The 25,271-nt window shown below is 48.9% G+C and overlaps 1 protein-coding gene across 2 annotated transcripts in view; it reads right to left on the bottom strand.

The window, feature by feature from the left end:
• Positions 1–23,875, bottom strand: part of LOC139054161 (glutamate receptor ionotropic, delta-2-like) — a 105,763-nt gene extending 81,888 nt beyond the window's left edge. Inside the window, exon 1 of one of the 2 annotated variants that reach the window (XM_070530791.1) lies at positions 23,704–23,875. In XM_070530791.1, the coding sequence (XP_070386892.1) occupies positions 23,704–23,727 (24 nt within the window). In that variant the 5' untranslated portion in view covers positions 23,728–23,875. Of the gene's footprint in view, positions 1–16,860; positions 16,932–23,703 lie in introns of those variants that run through there. The other variant, XM_070530792.1, reaches the window with a different exon arrangement.
• Positions 23,876–25,271: the final 1,396 nt, after the last annotated feature.

The raw sequence follows: 25,271 nt of genomic DNA, 5'->3' as shown, positions 1-25,271 counted from the left end.
TGGCACTTATTAAATATATACCTAAGTGCCTTACGTTGTATGTTTTCTAATTTCGATATGAGTAGCTTGTTATACGGAAACCAGACAGTGATTGCGTATTCGATAACTAATCGGACTAGTGTGTCGTAGGCAGTTTTGTTTTAGAAGGCGCAACGAGAAGCTGTCTTCTGAGGAAGAAGAGACGCCCTAAAGCAGTTGCTGCAATGTTGTCGATGTGACTTCCTTACCTAATATTGTGGGTTAGCGTTACACCTATGTGTTTGTGCTCATTAAACAGAATGAGGATGGTATTGTCAACGGTGTAGGTATGGGTGAAATACGCTTTCTTTTTTCATGTTATTGATGATGAGAGATTTTTTTAGGTTCATGGACATTTGCCAATTATCGTACTTTATGCAAACATACTCCAATGCATTATTCAGTATTTCGTGATCTCTTGCCTTGCTGATTACGGGATAAAGGATGCAGTCATCCGCAAACAAACGGAATTTTACTTGACATGCAGACGGTAAATCAATTTATGTAGATGCAAGTAATATAGCGCACAAGACGCTACCTTGGAGTAATCCTGACGTGACAGGTTCTAATGAGGTTTTTTCGCTACCTACCTGAACAAACTGCCATCAGTTAGATAAGTAACCCTTTATTCATTTTATAATTGGAACATCACCGAGTGTCGAATGAACGTGAGTGAATTAACTTGTTCTAGGTCACACGATCAGAGATTCCTTCGAGAAATCTAGCAGTAAGAGATCCCTTTGTTTCGGTCTATATATAGTAAGGTATAGTTCATGTATTATTTCTAATAGCTGCATTACGGTGGACCGTCCTCTACGAAATCCATGCTGAGACAAAGATAAAATGTGATGTTGCACTAGGTATGAGGTTACTTGCATCAAAATTTATGTTTGAGGTGTTTACAGACAGTACAAGTAAAAGAAATTGGCCTGCCACTAGAGACGTCGGACTTATTACCACATTTGTAGACTGGAGTTATTTTAGCTATCTTCCATTCAAGTGGGCCAGAACAAGACACTGATGATTTGTTGAAAATTAAGCACAGGTACTTAGACACCCATTCTACATATCGTTTAAGGAAAGTAGGAGACTAATGTGCATTTGTACGAAGAGTATAGATAAAATCGCGCCTGGCCGCTACAAACCAACGAAACTGGGGTCGCATACAGTCGTGCGCTGTTGGATTTCGCCTACGGGGTGGACATTCTTACGAGGATAAACATTTCTTTGCCGCATTACCACTTTCTCTATTCCCCGTTTTCCTTGACATAGGCCCATCGTGTCACCGTTTCTTTAAACAAGATTCATTCATTCAAAATGCCACCCGGTGGCCCAAATCTGCATCTGCAGGGTGAAAAATAATATGGCCACTCGCCCCTGCAAGACAAGTCTAAACCGGGCAAGCATGAAACAGCCGCCTGAACAGCAACCGGAAGCCAAAAGGAAAGATACCTCAAGTCTTATACACTATACAGAGCTACGGCAAGCGCTCACGACTTCGTGTCTACGGGAGTTCAAGCACTACAAGCCTTTCGCACGATGAAACCCACCCGACGACCTTCCACTAACGGGCGCGTACCAGATGAGTGCCTCAACATCGCAAGCGCGTGCTGGATTCGCTGCAGGATTTTCTCGGAGGAGCGTGAGTACCTGGTGTAGTTCTAAGTTTCATTAGTTCCGTTTACATGGACTTAAATGCAGGTCGAGTTAGGATGACCTGACCGAGCCGAACGCGTTTACATTCCGTCAGGCGAGTCGAGCAAGTCTCACCCTTTGCTGGCGAGCTCAACCAGCCCTCACCTATGCTCCTAGGCCCCCGCTAAATCGTTAACACAAACCCAACGAACGGATTTCGGCTCGACAAACCGATTCACGTTTACTTTGCTGGCTTCATGCACCCACACCCACCCAAGTTCCCACACCCCATGCAGTCACACGCCAGTAGGATAATGTAACAATTCTATTCCATTTATATTTCTCTTCGCGCTTCGTCAGCAGTGTGTCGAACTGAGCCAAAATTGAGAAAGGAATAGTGAAAGGTATTCTCACTTCATACTGGCCCAAAATACACGGTCATGGCCTACAGCGGTAGATCATCCGCCTCGTATGCGGGAGGTGCTGCATGGGTTCGACTCCTGGCGCCGCTGGAAACCCACTGGTTTTTATGATGGGTAGAAATGTCCCCCGGCCTGGTGCCCGGCTACTTATCTCGAAAGGGGGCCCCATAGAGATTTGTAGGCGGGGTCTCAGGTTGCCTCTTGTCCAACCACAAACGGCATTCTGGTAAAGCATTCGCCGGGTTTGTGGGAAGCAGACTAGAGCTGTCGCCGGATACCTACCGGTAAAGTAGGTACAAGTGCACTTCCGGCCAGTTTATCGGCCAATATGGGACCTCAACGCTTGGTAAGGGTTGTTTCTCCTCAATCCGAGGGTGTCTCCACCTGATAGGTACTTTGGGACGCTACATGGGAAATTGCCACCATAGGAGCTGCCTGCAGAACTCCCTATCGGACAGCTACGTACGTGTACGTAGTTTCGAGCGGTGGCAGTAAATAGGAGTGAAGGGCATTACTTTCACTACAATTTGCAATATCTGGATAGCGAGATTAAAACATTTATCAGTTAACTCATTCCGTTATCACCAATCGATGCATAATATGCATATTAATGTGGTAAAAATAAATTCCGTATGCCCATCTGGTTTGCAGAAAATGATAAAGAATTGATCCTTCAGGAAGTTGACCCTCATCTCAAATGCCACTTGGATCTAGACCTTTCAAGGAGTACCGAGACACTAAATCGGTGACTGCGCCTTCATAGACCATACACAAAACATTTGCTATAGCGCATAAAACGAGCCCCATCTCCCGTTTTCTCCTGTAGCTACAACGACGAGCTTGGTTGCCATCTGATCTTGGATTGCCCAGTACACGCTAGCACAGACAGCAACTAGAACTACACGCCGATTCCCACCGACTTATATCACTCGTAAAGTTTGGTCGGCACTTGGTCATGACAACAACACAGCGAAAAAGCAATGAAGGCATTTAACATTTCTTTGAAGACGCAGACATAATAAACACGTGATAGGTGCCGCCTAACTGCGTTGTAGTGGATCCAATACCGCTGCCGCCGCCGTGAGCGTCTGCACAACGAGCGGATGTTTCTGTTCGCGGCGCCGGCCTCCTCGGCATGGAAGGCACGTACAATAAAGGCTCAGTTTCACCGCCGCTCGGCTGCTCACCTGTTGCTCTCAAAGTTCGTTTTCTTCTCTCTGCGCGCGTCTGTCTACAGCGGACGCATTTCGCGCCCCTATAGCTTGGTGACCCGGACGTAGCAAGCTCACGCAATGGAAGACGAAATGAACACTACAGTATTCAGCAACGACGCCCCGGCTCTTCAGCCCCAGTCAACAGTGCCAGGCGACATCCCTGCCCCCAGTGCTGCCATGGACGCCATTTCCAATGCCCAGCTGCGGCTGCCGCCGTTTTGGCCGAAGAATCCCGCCGTGTGGTTCACGCAAGTAGAAGCCCTCTTCGATCTGCAGCGCATCGCATCGCAACGTGTGATGTACCTGCATGCATGCCGTCTCAGCACTTTCCTCCGAGGTAGCTGATGAGTTCGACGACGTCATGAGAGCCCCACATCCGGCCGCGCCCTACGACCATTTCAAGGCCATAGTGCTCACACGCAAAACCGTGTCCGAGAGAAGCCGCTTGCAGCAACTCCTCAACGCGGAAGAACTCGGCGATCGCCGACCGTCGCAGCTATTACATCCGATGCGACAGCTACTCGGCGACCGTATCCAAGACTTTGAGAGTCCACTCTTGCGCGAGTTGTTTCTGCAACGCTTGCCTCAGACACTTGTCATGGTTTTGGCAGCTGCGGATGATATGCCTCTTGACAAACTGGCAGAGCTCGCTGACCGCGTGAACGACTACTCCGGCGCAAGCTCCGCGGTGTCCTCGACCACTGTCACATCAGACCTCGAGGCCTGGCAATCTCGCCTCGAGGAGAAAATTGACAGGCTGATGGACACCATGGCAGCAATGCAGATGGACACGCCTCGTCGCTCTCCACTGGCTAGGGGTGGCTCACGTTCGCGTTCCCGTTCCCGTCCAAGATACACTTCTGACGGCTTCTGCTGGTACCACACCAGGTTCGGCGCCAGCGCTGCAAAATGTCGACAGCCTTGTCGCTGGCAGGGATCGAAACATGGAAGCGAGTCACTAATGGCGGCGCGTGACTCAACCGCTACGGGAAGCCGCCTATTCTACATCACAGACAGGATCGCAGGCGTTCGTGTTGTCCCCTTCTCTACTCTTGTGTCCTGTCTGCACGCCTCACTTCTATTTTGCATAATGGATCGCAGGCCATCGCTTTCTTGTGGACACTGGTGCAGAGGTAAGCGTCATTCCTGCCTCTCGTCAGGACCGACACCGTTGTCCGAGGACTGCGCCTTTGCAAGCTGTAAATACATCCACAATAGCAACATATGGCCAACGCTCCCTCACCATTTACCTGGGCCTGCGTCGCATATTTCGGTGGATTTTCATCCTCGCCGACGTGCGCTTCGCCATACTAGGTGCGGACTTTCTTACCCATTTCGGTTTGAACGTGAATCTCCGCTCCCGTCAACTTGTGGACTGTACGACCAGCCTCTCCGTGCAAGGTATCCTCGCACCGCTGTCCGCCTCTACGCAACCAGCTCCGCATTCGCCATCATCAGAATTTGCCTCTATCCTCAGTGAATTTCCTAAACTTACCAAACCTACCAATTTGGAACTTCCAGTGCGGCAAACTGTGACGCACCACATCGTCCCCACGGGTCCTCCAGCGTCCTGCAAGCCACGACGTCTTGCTGGAGACCGCCTCGCCACAGCTCGCAGAGAATTTGATCACATGCTGCAGTTAGGCATAATCCACCTATCGTCAAGCAGCTGGTGGTCTGCGCTGCACATGGTGCCTAAGCGTGACCCCGGAGATTGGCGCACTTGTGGAGACTATCGTGCATTGAATGCCCGCACCGCTCCCGACCGGTACCCGCTCCCGCGCATTCACGACTTTGCTACCACTCTTGCTGCAACAACCATATTTAGCAAGATCGACCTAGTCAAGGCATATCACCAAATTCCTGTGCAACCAGCGGACATACCGAAGACTGCCATCACAACACCTTTTGGCCTATTCGAGTACGTCCGCATGCCTTTCGGGTTACGTTTTGCAGGCCAAACTTTCCAACGCTTCATAAATGAAGTCATACGTGGTCTGCACTTCGTCGATCATCGCCTATCTTGATGATCTGCTGGTGGCAAGTTCTTCACCAGAGCAGCACGCTGACCATATGCGGTTGCTGTTTTCGCGACTGCAGGAACATGGCTTAACTATCAACACAGCCAAATGTGTCTTTGGTATTGACAACGTCGAATTCCTTGGACACCTTGTCACACCTGAAGGAATCAAGCCATTGGACAGGAAGGTTCAAGCTCTGCGGGATTTTTCACGTCCAACGTCGCTTCGCAAGCTCCGCGAATTTCTCGGGCTTCTGAACTTCCATCGACGGTTCCTGCCGAATATAGCGCGCATCATTCTACCTCTGACCGACATGCTGAAGGCTTCAAAGGCACCATCTGCGATCTTGGAGTGGACATCCGAAGCAGACGCCGCCTTCCAAGAAGCCAAGAATGCTCTGGCACAAGCCACCCTCCTAGTGCATCCCCTAACTGACGCGCCCATGCGGCTCATCACCGGTGCCTCCTCCAGTGCCGTTGGTGCAGTTTTACAACAATTCCAGCAGAATCTGTGGTGTCCACTCGGTTTCTTTTCGCAGAAGATGAAGCTGGCAGAAACTCGATACAGCACTTTGGACCGCGAACTCCTCGCTGTCTACTTTGGCATTCGCCACTTTTGCCACCTTCTCGAAGGTACCGTGTTCCACGTACTGACGGATCATAAGCCACTGACATTCACTTTCCGTGGAAACCACAGCACACACACGTCCCGGAAAATTCGGCACCTGCATTTTATTTCCGAATTCACGACCGACCTACGGTACATCGAAGGACCCGTTAATGCGGCTGTCGATGCCCTGTCACGTGTCGACGCGCTTTCTACTGCTGCTGTGGATTTCGACATCATCGCAGAGGCACAACATTCTGACAACGAGCTGCGTGATCTACGTGCAGGGTCCACATCTCTCTCGTTTGCTGAGGTGCCACTGCCGTTCTCCTCCGGTACGATCTTCTGCGACATGTCAACAGGCTGTGCCCGTCCATTTGTGCCTTCCTCGCACCGTCGTCAAGTTTTTGGCCAGCTACACGACTCGAGCCATCCTGGTGTTCGCGCCACTCAGCGCCTCATCACCTCCCGTTATGTGTGGCCCGTCCACAACGCAGATGTCTGCCGCTGGGCTCGAGAATGTCAACGCTGCCAACGTGCAAAAACGACCCGCCACACCAAGTCACCACTTCAACCCTTCCGTCCGCCTGACTCTCGCTTTGACCACGTTCACATCGACATTGTCGGTCCACTGCCTTCATCGCGCGGTAAACGATACATCCTCACCTGCGTTGACCGCTACACGCGCTGGCCTGAAGCGTTTCCCGTACACGATATTAGGGCACCAACCATGGCGTCCGTTTTCGTGGCCGGTTGGATATCTCGTTTCGGCTGCCCCAGCGTGGTAACAACCGACCGCGGACGACAATTTGAAAGTGAGCTCTTCGGAGCGTTAACAAGCATCCTCGGTATCCGCCACATCCACACAACTGCATACCATCCGTCAGCAAATGGAATGGTGGAAAGGCTTCACCGCCAGTTGAAAGCCGCCCTCATCGCCCGCGACGCTCGAACTTCATGGGTCAACGACCTGCCGCTAGTTCTACTAGGTATTCGGTCGGCGATAAAAGAGGACCTCAGGTGTACAGCTGCCGAAATTGTCTACGGGACGACACTACGTCTACACGGCGAATTCTTCGCACCAGCTGCAGTCCCCAACCTCTCGCCTCCTGCCTACGTTGAGCAACTTCGGTCGCTCTTTGAGCGTTTGCGACCAACGTCAGCGCGACAGCAGCGACCTTTGTATCTACGGGGGGGAGCCCTGTAGTGGATCCGATTCCGCCGCCGCCGCCATGAGCGTCTGCACAACGAGCGGATGTTTCTGTTCGCGGCGCCGGCCTCCTCGGCGTGGAAGGCACGTACAATAAAGGCTCAGTTTCACCGCCGCTCGGCTGCTCGCCGGTTGCTCTCAAAGTTCGTTCTCTTCTCTCTGCGCGCGTCTGTCTATCGCGGACGCATTTCGCGCCCCTACATGCGTATAAGCAGTCTTTGGAAGGTGAGAAGGTGAAGCGGTGGTAGCCGAGCTCCGTGGAGCACTTTGACGCTCGCCGCTGCTGGTGGTATACGCCAAGGACAACCGTGAAGGTAAGGGCTATTGAAAAAGCACGACATTGACAGTCAGTGCGTTATGTACTCGTCTAAGCTTTAACATCTACGATGGATGAGTTCCCCACTTTGAACTACCAATCTTCGAAGTACATCTAACGCGGTACAATGACTATAATCATAGCGTCCACGGCACGTCGCCACTTCATCAATTATGTCGACCCTGTGAAATCGTATTCGGCGATGCACACGCGTGTTTTCATGGCGTTTAACACTCTTCGCCTTCTTTGTCTGGAGTTTCCCAAACGAAGGAAGCGGTCTGAGCCATCGTGCTCATACGAAATCCTGGGCTGGATGGCTGACCATTCCCCGGATACACAACGAGCGCTCTACACCTGTAGTGGAAGTATGTAGGTTGTTTCTTAAAGGGACACTAAAGTGAAAAATGATTTCTTCTGCATCAGTAAATTACCTTTCTACAAAACCAAAAATACCATTCTTACAACGACAACACGTTTGGTAAGCCAGAAAAAGCGCAAGAACGAAATACGGGTGGCGACGCCTACTTAAGTTCCCGCACCTGGTGGCTGTGACGTCATAGATTTTTATGGCATCTTCTAGGGCCTACTAATTATATATAGCAGTACAGATTAACTACATAGTGTTCTAAAGGAACCAACTATTAAACATGGCAAGTTTCGGGAACCTTTACTCAGCCAACTCGGCCCAAATGCGAAAACATACTTTGGAATCCCTGACGTCACGCTGACATACTGGCGCTGGGGCTTCGGCGCGTAATTCAAATACTCATACTTGGGCCTTCATTTTCTCATCTAATAATCAAACTATTTTTTTAAATGACTCCCTGCAGGGTTCTGAAACAATGCTCCATTAGTCTGAACTGATTTATTGTTTCGCTTTAGTGTCCCTTTAACATTTGGAGGGAACGTACGACCAGCATCTTAGTCTTCATAAAGGCTTCGGCAGATATGGAGCGCGGAACCAGCGTGGCCGCATTTGTAATTCCGACTCTCGAGGTGTCCTGGGAGGCTCGACTTAAATGCGTCGGCTCGACGATGGTATGCGACAGAATGGCCATTGAGCCTTAACAAAACTGAAGTCCTACCAGTCGCAGCGCGTTGCAGCGCTGTGAGACAGCAAGCTTGCTCTGCAATTGTTATAACAACGGTTTCATCCCAAGAAGTGCTCACAAGGTTCGTTACGCTTTCTCAACGAACTGCGCAGGCTCGGATTTATTATAAAGTTTCAATGGCTCCCCTCTCACGTAGGCGTTGCGGGGAACGAGGCGAGCCGGTAGATATTCTCACGATGCATTAGACCTTAGGCCAACAAAGGAGGCTGCTAGGGACCCTCAACATCTTCTGAAACAAGCCATCGCACAGTCATTTTCAGTCATTACGGTCACCATCTTACCAGTCCTGTATGACGAAGGCACTGAGGAGGCCAGTAGCCTCCCTGCCGTATCGCCGCCGCACGGGGTCAGAACGTACTCCTATACATCGTTAAACATGCGTGACCTGTAAGACACAAGACAATGTTAAACATTATTTGTTGTGAAGTGAATAGGAATGCACGGCGCTGCAGCCACATCGCTAGTCGTCCGGGAGGCGCGAACTCGAGATTGCCTGGGCTTTCATGGACCTGGCGGAGCAGCTCTGGGCCGTCCAGCGAGCCCACGATGCGGCCAGAGAGTTACAACTCCCGGTCCCAACGTGGGAGTAGCCCGCTCTATGGGACCTTGCGCCCCGTAGCTCGCAGGACCTTTCTATAAAGTTACTCCATCCATCCATCATGATTGAGACGCTGCCAACGCTGCCTGCTGCTCTCGTGTCATGTCCTTTGTTCGCATTTTATTTTGATGGAGGCGCTGCGATTCCCCCCCCCCCCCCCCCGGAATAGCGCAACCGACCTGCCGTCAGTCATGCCTGACGACGCGAGCCAGACATCCCCACCGGTTTCACCAGCCATCATATGTGCCGGCGCCCGGCGTCAGCGAGATCCTGACATCATCAGTGGTACCGATGAGAAAGACATAAAAAAATTGGCTGGAATCGTATGAAAGAGCGAGCACCACCAACAAATAAGACGATCTCCTGAAGCTCAACAACGCGATCTTTTATTTATCGGGCGTCGCCAAGCTGTGGTTTAAAACCACGAAGCCGATCTCCGCACGTGGGCTAGCTTCAAAACCAGCATCGCAGAAGTTTTTGGCCGCCCTGGCGTGCGCAATCTTCGCGCTGAACAACGCCTACGAAGTCGATCGCAGCAAACTGGTGAAACGTTCACCAGCTACATCGAGGACATCATCGACCTCTGCCGGCGTGTCAATCCGACGGTGGCGGAGGCGGATAAGGTACGTCACATCAAGAAGGGCATTTTCGACGATGCCTTTCATATGCTGCTGTCCAAAAACCCTGGCACTGTTTCTCAGGTCATTGAGCTTTGCCAGAGTTTCGACGAGCTCTGCAGACAGCATCTTTTCATGCGGCGCCCACATGTATCCGACGACGCCCTTGCGAGCATTGCCACCGCTCCCCCCTGCTTTGCCAGATAAAGGAATTCGTTCGTGCTGAGGTCGCTCGTCAGCTTTTGCTGCTGTCCTCAATCGCGCAGCCACCCTCGCCTTTGCCTGCCAAACTTCGCCAGGTCATACAGGAGCAAGTTTGCGCAACTCTTCCTTCTTCCCGCGAGACTCCGCCGGTGCCGACTCCCGTTGCCTATACCGAGGTGAATGCACCTCTCAGCTATGCCGAGGCTATCGCACGGCCACCATCTGAGACCGTTGCGCTATTACCATCAGTCGTGCCACTGCCTCAAGTTCCTCACTTCGTTCAGCCGAGGTACCAACACAGCAGTGAACCATGGCGCACTCCTGACAACCGGCCAATCTGTTTTGCGTGTGGTCTACCCGGACCCGTTGCACGATTTTTCCGTCGCTGCACACCATCCTACCGCCGTAGCTTCGACTCCGAGCCATGTGGTTCACCATGCCCGCCGTCCTCCGCATCTCGGAACGCCGCAGCCACATGTCTTCATACTCGGGCCACCGCCCTCTTGTTTACTGCCTTTCGCAACGGATTTCTTAAAAATCTGCAGTTTTGGAAAAACAGATGAAAAAAGAAAGTGGTAAGTTCAGTATTGCTTATTCGCTGCAATGACTTGCAGTCATTCCACCCATGACGCAGCAATATGGTAATTTTCACGTTCACTGGCCCACGAGCGCACTTAATATGTCGTGTTGACTTATTAACAACTTCAACATGCCACGACATAACAGGCCTCAACAATGAGACGACATATTAAGTGCCCTCCTGCGCTAGTGAGCGTGAAAATTGCCCCAGGGTTGCGTGCGTGGTGATATCAAGCTATTTGTTAATTCACTCTAAACGTTATGTTGATCATATTGTGACGCAGAGGAAAAAATTCTAGGACACTGGTCCAGACGAGGTTCGGCACTCAAGGCCTTAAGAGCTCTGCTCAAGTTCTTAAAGGCTTGTGAACTGTGCCACAAACCTTGAAAGTTCTAGCGCGTAGCATAGCGTTATTGTGTGAATTTTCCTCAGCTTATTCTTTTTTATTCGTTTCTTCTTTCACCTTTTACTCCCTTTCCCCAGCACAGGGTAGCCAGCCGGTAGTTACCACTGGCTAACCTCCCTGCCTTTCCTTTTGTCTCTCTCACTCTCTTGTGACGCGTGACAAACTTAAAAAAAAACTATGAAAAGAAAGAAAGACAGAAAAACGCACATCTAACGCAATGTTGTAATGTAACTGAAGCGAAGCTTGTTTGAGTTAGCGAGGTATACAGGCGGTAGTGGCTGACACACGCACGTACGTCCTCGTCGCCTACATATATATGTAGCTGTTAGCTGTCTGTGTGCCACGACGACGGAGACCACGTATGACGCTTGTCGAGGGTATAACGTTGATGAGAAGTGTATGCAAAGAGATTTACGACAGATGTGCAAATGCATTTGGGGCTTGCCACATACGCATTCTGGAATGTTGTCCAAGAACGGGCCAATACGCCGTGGCCCAAGTTTTCCATTCGGGCACGCACTAAGTGGCACATACTACGCAGCGCAAGTTGTTATCCAGTCGTCGAGGAAGCGACGACGAACGACAAGCCCCGGGGAAAACGCAAAGAAAGCTTTACGCTAAAACTAGCGGCGAATGTTATTTTAAGGCGACGCTTTCTTTGCCTTTTCCTACCCATGCTGCGGGTGCTGGCCGCGGCTGTCTTGCCGAGTATACAGCAACTTGGGCCATTAAGTGTCACTAGGTATACGCCCAGGCAACTTAGGCCACTGGGTATATGCAATTGAGCATGTGCATGTGAAACTACAAGGATATGTGGACACTCTAAGCCAACCCCCAAGAATGGGTGTATGCCACTGGGTAGAAATAAGGATGAATGACAGGCAGTTATCTGAACCAGGACTGAGGCCCGTTGGCTACTCTGTACTGGGGGAACGAAAGAAAAATTGGGAAGAAAAGATTAATAGAATGTCCCGTATTGGATGTCGCCGACGCAGTGACAGTTCTCTCATCTGTGTCACAGACTGTCGCTCGGTCCATTTGCCTTTAGTAATAGCAGCAGTACTTTCGTGGCCTTCTGCAGCTGTGATATGGGAGGCCATCACGGCCGCAAAATCGAGTTCAACAAGCAAGGTCTTCTTCACCTAGCTGATTTGGAGCGGTGTGGAGGGCAAGCCTTTCGTTTTCGAAGGATGGACAGTAGCACAGAGGGTGTTCTGTAGTTTCCTCGCCACCACAGGCATGGAATTCGGCGCTATCGATCATTCCAATCAAGAATATGAGTATGCATTCGTAAATGCAACACCCAGACGTAAGTGACCAAGTACTGCTTTGTTCACTAGCAGGTTCCCAAACAGACAAGCAGAACAAGAGGCGAGAAGTGTAGTCGGCAACATAAATTTGAAGTCGGCTAAAGAGAAATGAAGAAGTTGGAAACAGAAGCAGCCGAGTTTGGAGAAAGTGAAAGGAACGAAATGGGACCAGAGCGTGCATATATCTAAGAGCGTTGAGATTCATAGAAGTGAAGACATTTCAGTAACCATCAAGAAAACTTAAGCCTCGTTTATCGCCGATAGACACATATGCATGGAATCCACCCATTTTTAAAACCAATTCGTTGTATTTTAGTCACAATAGTAAAGGCACATTGTGACTGCTGACCAGAAAGAGAGGTGCTGAATTTGATAAAGGAGCTGGAGTTAATTGTTAGCCTGGTTGACAGCATGGCACTCTACTGCATGATTATACACAGTGATCACACGCAAGCGGTACTGATGGCGCTCATAGACACGCTCATAAAAACTACAAAGCTATTTACTAAGTCGGATTAAGATCAGCTTCCAAGAAAAATATAAATAATGAGAAAGAGAGAGAAAGAGAGTAGTTTCGCGCACATTTGAAGGCATACGCACCGAGTCCATGAACAGGGTAGCAAGCCGGAAGTACGTATGGTTAACCTTTCAGCCTTTCCTCGCTTCTCACTCTCTCGTTGTGCGCAACATGCAAGCACGATGTTTATATACGGACCAAGGATGTTCTCCAAGCTCGAGTCTCAGTTCGAGTGCAATGCGGCCTTCTGAGATTGTCTATCCAGTCACATAGAACATGTTGCAGGTCCTCGGGAACATTGCACACATAACACATCTGTGAGTCAGTCCACTGAATATTGAACTTAATGTATGGTTTGTGTCAGTCTGATGCAATGAATTCCTGAAAGTTTAGTCTTGTCTACCGAAGCCTAGTGGCTTGCGAAAGTCACAATAGCGATCAATTCTGGGACCCTTACTGGGAATGCTCGCCTCACACCAGATAAAAAGATGTCGATTCTCTGTGGTTGAAGTTAGGAATTCAGTTCAGGCTTGCATGCAACTATTTGTACCAGTCAGAACTAAAAAAGCTAACATATCCTATCCTTGGATCACATAAGATATCGTTCACATAAAAAGAAAAGTCAAACGTTTAAAATAAACGGTCTAAAACACGCCACCACAGCACAATCACGCAAAGTCAGATGCCAAGCATGTCTCAAGGAATTGAGAGCAAGATGCGAGAATAAAAATACACTTTTCATAATGTCCGTCTTAGCCGGATGATTAGAGTGTCTGCAGCGAACTTTTGGATATTTATAAAACTCACCCTGTGTAATACTGATACACTTACTGTAAACCACGCTTTTACTTCTGATGCTATATTGTAATTTCCAATGCATTTAACGAAGATCTTATATCAGTATTTGTAACCGACAATGAATACTTACATCTCTCTGACAGTTTAAAAGTCTGCCTCCTATTGAAAACTTGGAAGTATCGGAACTGGGGTACTCGCTTTCTAGTGGTCTTTTTCTAGGTGACTGGAAAGTGTCGAAAGTAAAGCCTCCACATAAACAAGGTGACAAACATCAGGGCCTGTATTGACAAAGCGTTCTTACGCTAAAAGCGTTCGTACCAGCCAATAGTGATGTAGGACATATTATCAGCGAAGGCGATCAGTCAACGAGAAGCAGCACTTACGCACGAAAAGCTTTGTGAATTCGGCCCCAGATAACTAACTATGGGCCGATAGCTTTGACTTGTATACGTACATGTTGCAAAGCACTAGAACACATAATATACAAGCATGTAAGTGAATTCTCGGACGTTAACGCGGTCTTATCACCGACACAGCATGGGTTCAGGCATGGTTTTTCCATGGTTACACAGCTAGTTGAAGTAATTCATTATTTTGCTTTAGCTATATATAATCGATGTCAAGTCAACGCTATATTTATGGATTTTTGCCAAGGCGCTTGATAAGCTGTCACACCCAAAACTACTTCTTAAACTACTGTGCATTTTAAAGACAGTATGATTGGTAAGTGGATCAGTCTTACTTAACATCTACGTATCAATATGTCATTTTTAACAAAGTTTCTCCATATTTGCTTCCAGTTGTCTCAGGTGTTCCCAAAAGTTCCATGTTAGACCCGGTGTTTTGCTTCTATACATAAATGACATTGTTGACGTACATAATGTTAAATCAGATTTTAATAATGTAAATCAGGCCACTGTGTAATATATTATGTTATTAACTCAACTGAGGATCAGCTTCAACCAAACACAGAATTTCATGAACTGTTTCAGTGGTGCAGCACATGGCGAATGTCAGTAAACCTTAAGGCAAAATGTTGTCATGTCTGTAACAAATAAGGCGCGTGTCTTATTATGTGACTACATACTGGATGGAACATCACTCGTCAAGCATTACAAATATCTAAGTCTTCGTATTTGCAATAATCTGCGTTGGAACGGTCACATTACCCAAACGACTAACCAGGCAATGTCGAAACTACATTACATGAAACGTTCCCTTTGCAGTTTTTTCATGAGAAACGAAGCTTGCAGCATACAAGACTCTTGTTTTACCCATTCTTGAGTACGCTAATATTGTTTGAGACCATTTTACTCGGGTTAATACCAAAAGATTTGAAAGAGTTCAAAATAAAACAGTGAAGTTTATTTTTAACCGCTATGGCAGGATATCGGTTTCGGGATTGGTGGCAAAAATTGGCCTAAAACACACCTCGGAGAGGAACGAAAGAAACCGATTAAGCTTTATGTTGAAAATAATTAAAGAGCAATTAAAAAGTGACACATCTAGCTATGTGCATTTTTTCTAAAGTTTATGCCACTAGAAGGCGCCATAGTCTTTCAATAGTTCCATTTGAGCCAAAAAGTAATTTGTTTAAGTATTCTGCAAACGATAATAGAGTGGAATTATATAGACTCGTACGCAGTTGCAGCAGAAGACACAAATTTTTCAAAAAATTTGTACCAGCTGATCGGTTCGCTTTGTACGCGTTCTTTCTAATATTTGTATATATGTAATCATGATGTGACTTTCTTTTCTTTTTTACTGCTCTCTATTTGAGAGACTTGTCCCGATGTAATCATCGCTTGCTACCCAGTCTGCAACGACTCCCACTGGAGTCATCAGCTGTGTAAAATAAAATAAATAAATAAAAGAGCACATATGCTTCGCCCATCGCATTAACATATAACGTGCTCTGTAACGGTTTCTAAGGGGCGCAAACGACAAAAGAAAGTATCAATTTCGCCCGAAAGCAGAGCATTGATTGCGATAGCAAATTAGTGGACAACTATACGAAAAATCCTAGTTTTATCGGCTGTATAAACTTGTAAACATAGGCATTCTATACTCGCGGACAACTTTCTGTGGCTATGAAGGGAAACTTAAGTTACGGGCGCGTGGCTGCTGCACATGTGTTACTGCGCCAAGTAGCCCGGCAGCGTTTGATGGTGCTTTTGGTTGCTCGGAACAGACGCTGAATCGACGCAGCTTCCACGTGCGATGGTTTCGCGTTTCCCCAGACGCCGAAGGGAAAAGCCGCAAGATAAGTAAACCATTACACTCAATAGTGTGTTCTGTCTTGTTTAACTATATATTGCTAATAAGGTATTTCTGCTTTGTTCTCCCCAGCCTAAACCAACGCGTGGATTAAAATGCGGGACTCTTTTCAGAAGCACTCTCACTTGTGCGCGCTTTGCCTCCGTAGCTTTCCCTTCATAGCCGCAGAAAGCTGTCCGCGAGTACACCCAAATTAACAAGCATGGTGTCAAACGCGCACAATGAACATAAACACATTATTCAATGACCGCGAGAACTCGCTGTCAAAACGCTGCATTGAGGAAACGCGGCAGCAGCTGCGAGCAAAATGACCTTCGTGCAGCCGCTCGCTTCAACGCGGACTACGCCTTGAAAACACAGCGCAGCGCGGACTGTGCACCAGTCGCAGATGGCATTCAACATACAGCAGCCCCGCCGGGCGCGCGCGGCCGCTTGGGTCTCCCGGAGTAAAACGCCTCCTCTCCCTCCCTCCCCTCCCCCCGCTATCCTTGCGCGCGACGGAACGCGGCGCGCTTCCTCCCTGCTTTCCGCCGTTGCGCGCCCGAGCTTGAGCCGCGATAAACGGCTCACCCTCGCAAGCTTTCACTCGTGCATACAGCATACGGCACGCGACGACGATATTATCGCCCGTGGACTTTATACGGAACCTCATGGCGACACCGACGGCATAAATGCGCCTAGAGTGTCCATATTGGGGACGGTCTCCACCACTGAAAAAGCTGGCGCCGCCGCAGGCATCACATGGATCACATGGACAAAGCGGCCGCGTCCGCTGCTTCGGAAGCACCGAAGAGAGCTGAAAACGAAAGTTTAGACCCACCTACGCTGCGGTTCTAATTAAAGGGACACCAAAGGCAAATACTAAGTCAAGCTAAAGTGATAGATCAGTGCTTGGGAATCTCTAAGGTGTCAACTATTATCGCGAACAAGGCCTTCATAATCGAGAAATAGGTAAATGCAGGACATGATTAGAGACCCCCGGGGCATTCAAGCACTTACCTGATGACGAAAGCACTCCTCAGTTAAATTCTGTCACTGGCACTCAACCACTCGTTGCAAGAACATTATTGCATTGTATAAGACGAAATAAAATGCTTCTTATCCAGTTTCATTTCATTTTTAGAAAAAATAACTCATTGAAATTACCCTTGACAACGACGTGGGCGGTCGAAAGGTTTAGTTTTCGCTCGACTCTGTGCCACCCACGCTTTCGCGTTTCAGCAGTTTCGTTATCGCGTAGTGCTGCGCAGTTTTTACTGGCTCGCGAAACTCGCACGAACAGGCAAGTAGCAGAGAATTCAACTTCCATGTGATGTCGCGGGATGCCCGAAGAGTCTACACTACTTGACCGAAAAGCAGCTGCAGCTGCGAATCCACTGCTCTGTCTTGGCTCGGTGCCGCTGTCTGTCGGACGTTGTTTTACTCACCGAAGGCAGCAAAGGGTGGTGATGGCGTATGAAATGTCACCACTCCCCCGGTTGGGTGGCGGGAGATCTGAATTTAGAAAAAGGTATTCGCACCCTTCAGATGCTATTTTCTCGTAAACTAATTCCTTTCTTGGCACAAAACAAGCGTTGCGAGGTTTCTGGAATGACACTTGCCTTTAGTGTCCCTTTAAAGATACATTCAAGGCAAATATTAAGTCAAGCTAAATTGATAGATTAGTGCTCGAGAATTACTAAGGCGTCAATATTATCGCGAATAGAGCCTTATTAATCCAGAAATTGAGATAAATGCAGGTCATGATTAGAGACTCCCCGGGACATTCAAGTATTACCCCGATGACGACAGCACTCCTCAGTTAAGTTATTTCGCTAATGATCAACCACTCGTTGCATAAAACATCCTCGTATTGTATTATAAGACGAAATAAAATGCTGGTTGTCCAGTTCTATTTCATTTTTTTAGGAAAAAGAACTAATTGAAATTGCTCTTGACAATGATGCGGGCGGTCGAAAGGTTTCGTTTTCGCTCGACTCTGTGCCACCCACGCTTTCGCGTTTCAGCAGTTTTGTTATGGCGTAGTGCTGCGCTGTTTTTACTGGCTCGCGAAACTCGCACGGAAAGGCAAGTAGCAGAGAATTCATCTCCCATGTGATGTCGCGATATGCCCGAACAGTCTACGCCATTTGACCAAAAAGCAGCTGCAGCGGCGTATCCACCGTTCTGCCTTGGCTCGGTACCGCCGTCTGTCGGACGTCGTTTTACTCACCAACGGCCGCAAAGAGTGGTGATGGCGTATGCAAAGTCACCACTCCCTCGGTTGGGTGGCGGGAGATTTAAATTTCGAAGAAGATATTCGGACCCTTCACGTGGGCAATTTTCTCGTAAACTAAGTATTTTCATGGCACAAAACAGGTGTTGAGAAGTTTCTGGAATGGTATTTATAAACCGTCCACGTCGACTTAATATTTGTCTTTAGTGTCCCTTTAACAGCTTCGCTGCAGAAAAAAAAAAAAAGCCCCTTCCAGTCCGTGAAGATGGTCGGACAGCGAAGCTATGTTACACAGAGTGTAATACAAATGAAGCTTCGCAAGCAGTCTATATTGTAAAACTTTTGTTTCACCATGCTTTCACCTTATTTTCGCTTTTGCGTGCTTCGCGTGGTGAGCATGATTTAGGAGTGCTTTTTTTTTTGCAATTCTCTCGGAGTGTTTTTTTTTTTGCAATTCTCTCAGTGTTCCTTTTTTTTTTTGCGCGTGAGGCTCTACGACGACGAGCCGGTTCACGAGCCAACTCTCACTGACGCTCGTGGTAGGCAGCTGTTTCCTCAGGAGTACGCAACACTCGTGGTCTTCTCGTAGTTGTAGCTGGGATGGAATGTGCGCAACCACTAATCCAAAGCTCCGTATACTGGGCGCAAGGCCCACCACTGGAGATGCGGGCGCTGCAATCGTTTTGACGATTGGTTGGATTCGTTTGACGATTGACGTCTTTGTGTTTCTTAATGAGTTCACATACACGTTCGGGTATACGACCGAGAGAACGACGTCAGTGACGGTATGCCCGCCGTCCGCCGTTGTCGCTTGCACTCGATGTCTCGAGTTAGCTCGGCGGAGTGGTTAGCAGCATCCGCCCGGCATTGCCGCTTGCGATTCTTAAAAATTAAATTGCTTCAAAATTCAATCTATCCGTCAAGTAAGACAATGAATGGCTCATACCCTCGTAAACGCGGTCTCCCCATTACGACGACAGAAGAGAAATTCTACGCTGGAATGACGAGCGGCAACGGAGCCATACGAACGCAGAAGCAGTGGCACGAGTGCCTTCGCGCGATAACGCCGAGGGGCGACAACAAGTCAGCTGTGGAAGAAGATGACGACACTCGAGCCATTGTTGGTGATGGTAGTTTCAGCGAAGTCTGACAACGACGGCGCAGGGTCCGCATAAACAGCTTCTCTGCAAAAAAAGATTGAATTGTCGCGACGGGACATCACAAGTCGCCGTCGTTGACATCTCCCTAGTTATAACAAAATTATTTTTGAACAGCTCTCATAGTGTCCACGCAACAATGGTTGCTTGTGTTCTGTCACATGGTCATATTCTGAGACGGCACGGTGGGGAAACGCGCTCGCAGCGAAAGCGAAACTTTGTGCGTGGACATGCATGCAGACGCGCAGTCGGTCTGCGAACACGTGCGATCGCTGCACTGAGGCTTCATTCTGTTATGCTCCACTTCGTTATACAAACAGCCTACTATAAGAACATATTTCACATAGTTTGCTCTCAGCGATAGCTGACCTTTCGCGCAAGAAGCCGTTCTGGGGGACCCGATCGCGGCGACCGCGCGCAGTGGGCGTTCACTGTACGTATTCGGTAAATAGATAGTGTTTGTAAACCATTCTCTGCATTCTGTTTGCTCGAGATTATTATTTTGACAGTAAACACTTCCTTCGTTCGGAGAGTACTTACAGGATTGTCCCGCGTGGTGTTTTTATTGAGCGCCGACAGCTAAACCTATCACGAGCGCGCCACGTTATCCCTCATACAACGCAAGCGAGGCTCTTCCGACAGATGGTGAATCCGTAAGTTCTCGCCCCCAATAATTGCTATCGCAGTAAAAACTAAATGTTCCATAAGCATGCACCGCAGAAAGTATACCAGCGCGCTAGGTTCGACTACACACGCTTCTGTATAAATACTTGTTCCTGGCGTGTGCGCATATGACGCGGACAAGCTCAAATCTGTCTGCGTGTAGAAGAGCGATTAGATTCATTCATCACCCTTACGGCCGTAGATCTTGGCCCTCATCTCGCGCTCGTGTTTTCATGCTCCATCCCGCGGCGCAGAGTGAACAGCGGCGCGTGGAAGCGCGCCATTATGCGGCCGCGCGAGTCTGCATCGCACGCACAACAGCCAACCTTTCTCGTTCATAAATCATTCTGCGCGCGCAGCACTACAGAAGCGATCCGCTGAACATGAGATGATTTGGCTTCGCCTTTTTGGGAGCCCGTTGCATACCCGCGCTGACTGGCACCCATTGGTAAGTGGGTTTTTGCTTAGACACTATATAGCAGGGGCTTTCTAGACGGGCGGCGAACCGTTTGAATCTCGCTTTATCTCCGCTCCGAGAACAGCTGAAATGTTGGTGGGCTTCTATAGCTGGCTCGCGCGACCGGGTCCACACCCTTCGCCCTCGTGCGGGATGAGGACGAAGGACCTCCCTGGCACGGTCGGGTGCACAAGCGCGGAACAGGGCATCGCTGAATGGGATGAAGGGGTGGACGAGATGAGGCCGAAGAACATGCCCCTCAGGGGGCGGCTGAGATAAGGTCGAGCCAAGACGCGCGCACAAAGCAGAGATACAGAGAGGATAAAAAGGAGAGGAGAAACGTGTTACACGCGCGATGCCGTCAGAGGATGCGCAACTGTAGGAGAGAGACGAACAGCGCAGCCTGGGGTGGGGGCCGTGCAAGCTGAAAACGGAGCGAGGGCGCGATATGCACCGCCGCGGCGCCACTTGTCGGGCTCGGATGTCAGCGCCTAGCGCGGCGATTTCAAATGTACAGAAATGCGGGTTCGCTCATTCCATGCGGAAGTGAGTGGGCGTATGGGCACGCACTGTAGGGTTACTCCGTGACACAACATCCCTTATGGATAGCAAACAAAGCCCGGGATTGGACGACTTCTGTCATCCGCAAGTGCGGTTCGAGATTTGCCGGCACTCTGCGTCACTATCGTTTCATTAAAGCCTTGTTCATTTCATGCACGGAGGAAGGAAACTAAGGAGAGGCCCTGACGTCACTCTTTGTGAAGCAAAAGTGAAGCCGGAAGTTGGCGTTGCTCATGGCGATGCTCCGCCTTTTGTGCCACCCTCCTCTCTTGTTTACATCTTTCGCGAAACCACGCCGCGCTGCGCGTGGTTTCGCGCGCGGAGCGCGCGCGCTCGCGCAACATCCGGCAGAGCACGGTGCAGGTAACACAGCGCAACAAGACACGGTGACTAACGCAAATCCGCCCACACAGCGCCTTTGCCACGGCACGAAACCTACCAGAGCAACACGTGTGAGCGCTCAAAATCAAAACAACGCCGCCATTGTGGCCCAAAAGGCGTGGCCATGCAGCAAACAAAAATAATAAAGCAGCAAAAAAAAATGAGAACCTATACGTCATTTGCGCCACACTTTTCTCCTAGCGCGCGGAGGGGGTAGGGCCTCTCCTTAGTTTCCTTCCTCCGTGATTTCATGTGTCGGCTAACAACTACCACGCATGCTTACGTACGAGACAGTTTGTAAATCTGCGCCCGTATTCAGAAAAAGCTCTCACGCTAAAATTGTTCGCGAGAGAAAATTTCAGCCAATCCTGACGCTGGACAATAATTGGAGAAAGCTACCAGCAAATCGCAAGGAGCACATATAGGTAGGATCGAAAGGCTTTTTGAATTCAGCCACTGTTTACGGAAAACTTAAACGTTCTTGTTTTTTTACAGCGAAGCTGTTAACGGCTGCTTTCCCCACTATCCTGTCCGCGTGTAGAAAAAAAAAAGACTATCATCATCAGCATTGGCTCCAGCGTCGTCGTCTTCTTCCGCAGCTGGCTTGTTGGCGGCCCTCGGCGCTACTGCCATTGCTCTCGCGGGCGCCATAATTAATTAATTAATTCATTCATTCGGAAACACGAAGGCGCAACCAATAATTGAAAAAATACTTTAATGAACCGTCGGGATATACCAAGTGATAAACATCGGGGCGGCACGTTTCAGCTTCGCTGGTTAACCATCTGTACGGAGTGCTTGGGCTGAGAGTTTTTTTTTTTTTTCCCCTTAGAAAAAGGATCCAAATGTTCATTCAGTTCAAATCATGATACCAGGTGTTCCATAATGATATTCACAAGCGCTCGCAGAGTTAGGTCACCAATTTTCTTTACAGTATTGTAACGTAACTTACAGACTTGCCAATGGCAAACAGCGCATAGGGATGAAAAGCTTTGTTAATTCGGCCGTTTGGCCTGCATTCAGAAAGTTTTTCGTTCGTAAGAGCTATTTCTGGCAGGCTAGTATACTTTCGCTAATACTATGTCCAGCAACACGATTGCCTGATACCTGCTTTTACGAATAGTTGTAGCAAATCATTTTATTTTTAATACGGGCCCTAGCTCCTTCGCAAGAGCGTTTTCTCATTGGCTGACGCTTGGGTACCCGACATTCATAAGAGTGATCGGACTGGTAACGACAGACCAACCCTCGATATAGCACTTATAGTAAGAGAAGTTTTGTGAATACGGGGCCCTGGAGGCTATATGCAGGAAGGCCCGGGTTTGGCAAAGCTTGGATTCTCCCCGAGCACTGGCGACGCCCCCATATGAATGAGCTAATATATTAGCGCATTCTTATTAGCTCACTATAGCACCAAGACGCTCGGCACGCCTTCAGTTTCATTGGCACATCTAGATTCACTCTTGGGTTATCACTTGCCCCTTGCCTCATGGGCGACCGAAAAAGAAGCAGTCACGTGGCCATATCGCGGTGCCTTCTTTCATTTGTTTATCGTTCTACCTGTGCAAGTAAGCTATAGAAAAAAACGATATCTTTTAACCTATTCGAAAGAAAAGAAAGGGTGGGCGAGGGAATGCGCCACATTTGCGCTGTTCGCATTCGACGATGGATATGCAGATAATATCCGAAATAGGAGATGCGCCCGTGACACGCCCCAGAAAGGCGTGGCAAGCGGCTAGCTCCGAGTGCAGATAGAAAGCGGGCCATTCACGGTATTGCGATATTGCGTTAACAATAGGTGACGCTGGCCCAGTCTTCTGCGTTTGAAACGAGGGAGCACCGTGGCGCATGGTGCGCTCGTGTTGACATATACGTGGCTTTATCTTGACATTTTATTGTACCTGCTGCCAGCTCTCGCGTGTTCCGCGCTATCCTCGTTCACTGTCTGCTGTCGAGCAAACTCAGGCGAGCGAGAAACTCTGGGCATCCTGCCTATAGCCCACCTGGGCCCATAACCACAGAAGGAGTTATACGCTGAAGAACTGGGCGCGTATTCACGAAAGGCTCTTAAGCTAGAATTCCTCGTAAGATAAAATTTCAGTATAACTCGACGTTCAGTATATTATTAGCAAAAGTGACCGGCCAACGGCAAAAAAAAAAAACACTTATGAACAAAAGGATTTGTGAATCCGGGCTCTCCAGACGGATTCGCAAAGCTCTTCGCTTGCTGCTTGCCATTGGCCGGCCGCGTTCGCTAATAATATACCCAACATCAAGATCGGTTGAAATTTACTCTCATGAAAGAATTTAGCGAAAGATTTTTTTTTTTTGTACATCCAGCCAGCCATTTCACTTATCGTTAGCGAAGGAGCTCGGCAACGACACCGTGATAATGTGCACGAACTCACCGTTGTCTCTGGTGATCGCCGCATGCAATATGGTCGACGATAACTACAAGAACGGAGCGCCGCGCGAGCTGGGCTGCGCAGGTGGGGGCTTCACGGACGCCCGGACGTGGGCTCGCAGGGCCTCCAGCCGGCCGCAACGTAGCTTCCCGACGACATGCGGAATCTCCCCTGGCTGTCAGGAAACGTGGCGGCGTTTCGACGACCAGACCGCGGCAGGACTTGGACATTCTGGAGCGTCTGCCACCGGCTGTAGGTCAGGAAAAAAACCTGCAGCCGGTGAACCTTTTATTTTTCTCCCAGGTTTGGTTGACAACAACCAGGAGTGCCGGACCCTTTCTATTAGCACTCAGAATTTATCACCATCCAGTCGGGTTTGTATTTGAACTTTGTTGATTCTTTAGTGAATAGCCGTTGTGGTTTTGCCAGCCTACTGTAATCATGCCGCTCGGGGCTGTTTGACCCTTGTTATATAAAGTGTGTCTTTGTGTGTGTTTAGCTGCAGCTGTGCAGCTAAACTGTGTACAACTGTGTACAGCTGCACAGCTAAGCTGCACAGCTTAGCTGTGTTTAGGAGCGAAAATTCCAATTCCAGATTTTCGTCCACGCTGTGAGGCGTCTGTTGCAATGACCGTATTTATACCTAAACTCAATAAATGATCTTGCGATAGTCAATTTAATATATTTTGAGAGATAAATTTTGCACGAAATGAACGTTCCTTTTTCTCTCTGGCCTCTTCTTTCTCGTTTATGTGATGCACGACTAACGTAACACAGAGATATACATTACAACACCGCTGACCTTCGAGTCAACTTATCGCGAGGAAAAATACAACATTGAGAAATTTCACGTCATTCTCTTTCAGCCGTGGATATTTGCAAAGCAAAGCCGTAGTTTCTCCCGAAAGGTGAAGCATTGATAGCGATAACAAGATAGAATTGACACGAAAGACAGAGAGGTCGACCTGAGCTAGTGCACTCTAGTTTTATTTGCGGTATAAGTTGCAGTAAACATTCGCTTACTAATTAACAAGCATGGTGTCACGCGCGCACAGAGAAACATGATCGAACAGCTATCACCCACTAACTGCGAACACTCGCTGTCACAACGCAGGCATGATGAAGAGCATCGGCCTCGGGGAGCGAACACATCGTGCTGCCTGTGGCTTCAACGCGTCTCCGAAACTTGAAATTACGAGACCTCTAACACTAGGCCCGCGGGAAGACAGCGCGCGTGAATTGCGATCAGACATCTCGGCTAGCCCAGCACCTGCCGCCGATTACCTCCAAGATATGGCGTACGGGCCGCGTAAGTGCTCAGCAGCGCGGAAAGCCATGCGCAGCCACGGCCGAGCTTGAGGAGGACAGGCACGTCACCTCCTGCAGTAGCGCGCGCTTGATCATGTTACCGTGCGCTCGAGTCCCCGTCCCCCCATGCGCACGCTTAGAGAGCGCGGGAAGACGATGCGCATCAAGCAATCATCCTTATTGTGTCAACCTCGCCAGCTTTCCCTCACAACCACAGCACACGGCGCGCGAGGCGCGATAGGATCTTGTAAACTCACGGCGAC

Source organism: Dermacentor albipictus, chromosome 1, assembly GCF_038994185.2.
Source record: "Dermacentor albipictus isolate Rhodes 1998 colony chromosome 1, USDA_Dalb.pri_finalv2, whole genome shotgun sequence".
In the NCBI taxonomy this organism is placed as follows: Eukaryota; Metazoa; Arthropoda; class Arachnida; order Ixodida; family Ixodidae; genus Dermacentor; species Dermacentor albipictus.
The sequence above is the reverse complement of the archived record's forward strand: the minus strand, read 5'-3'. Positions and strand labels throughout refer to the sequence as shown.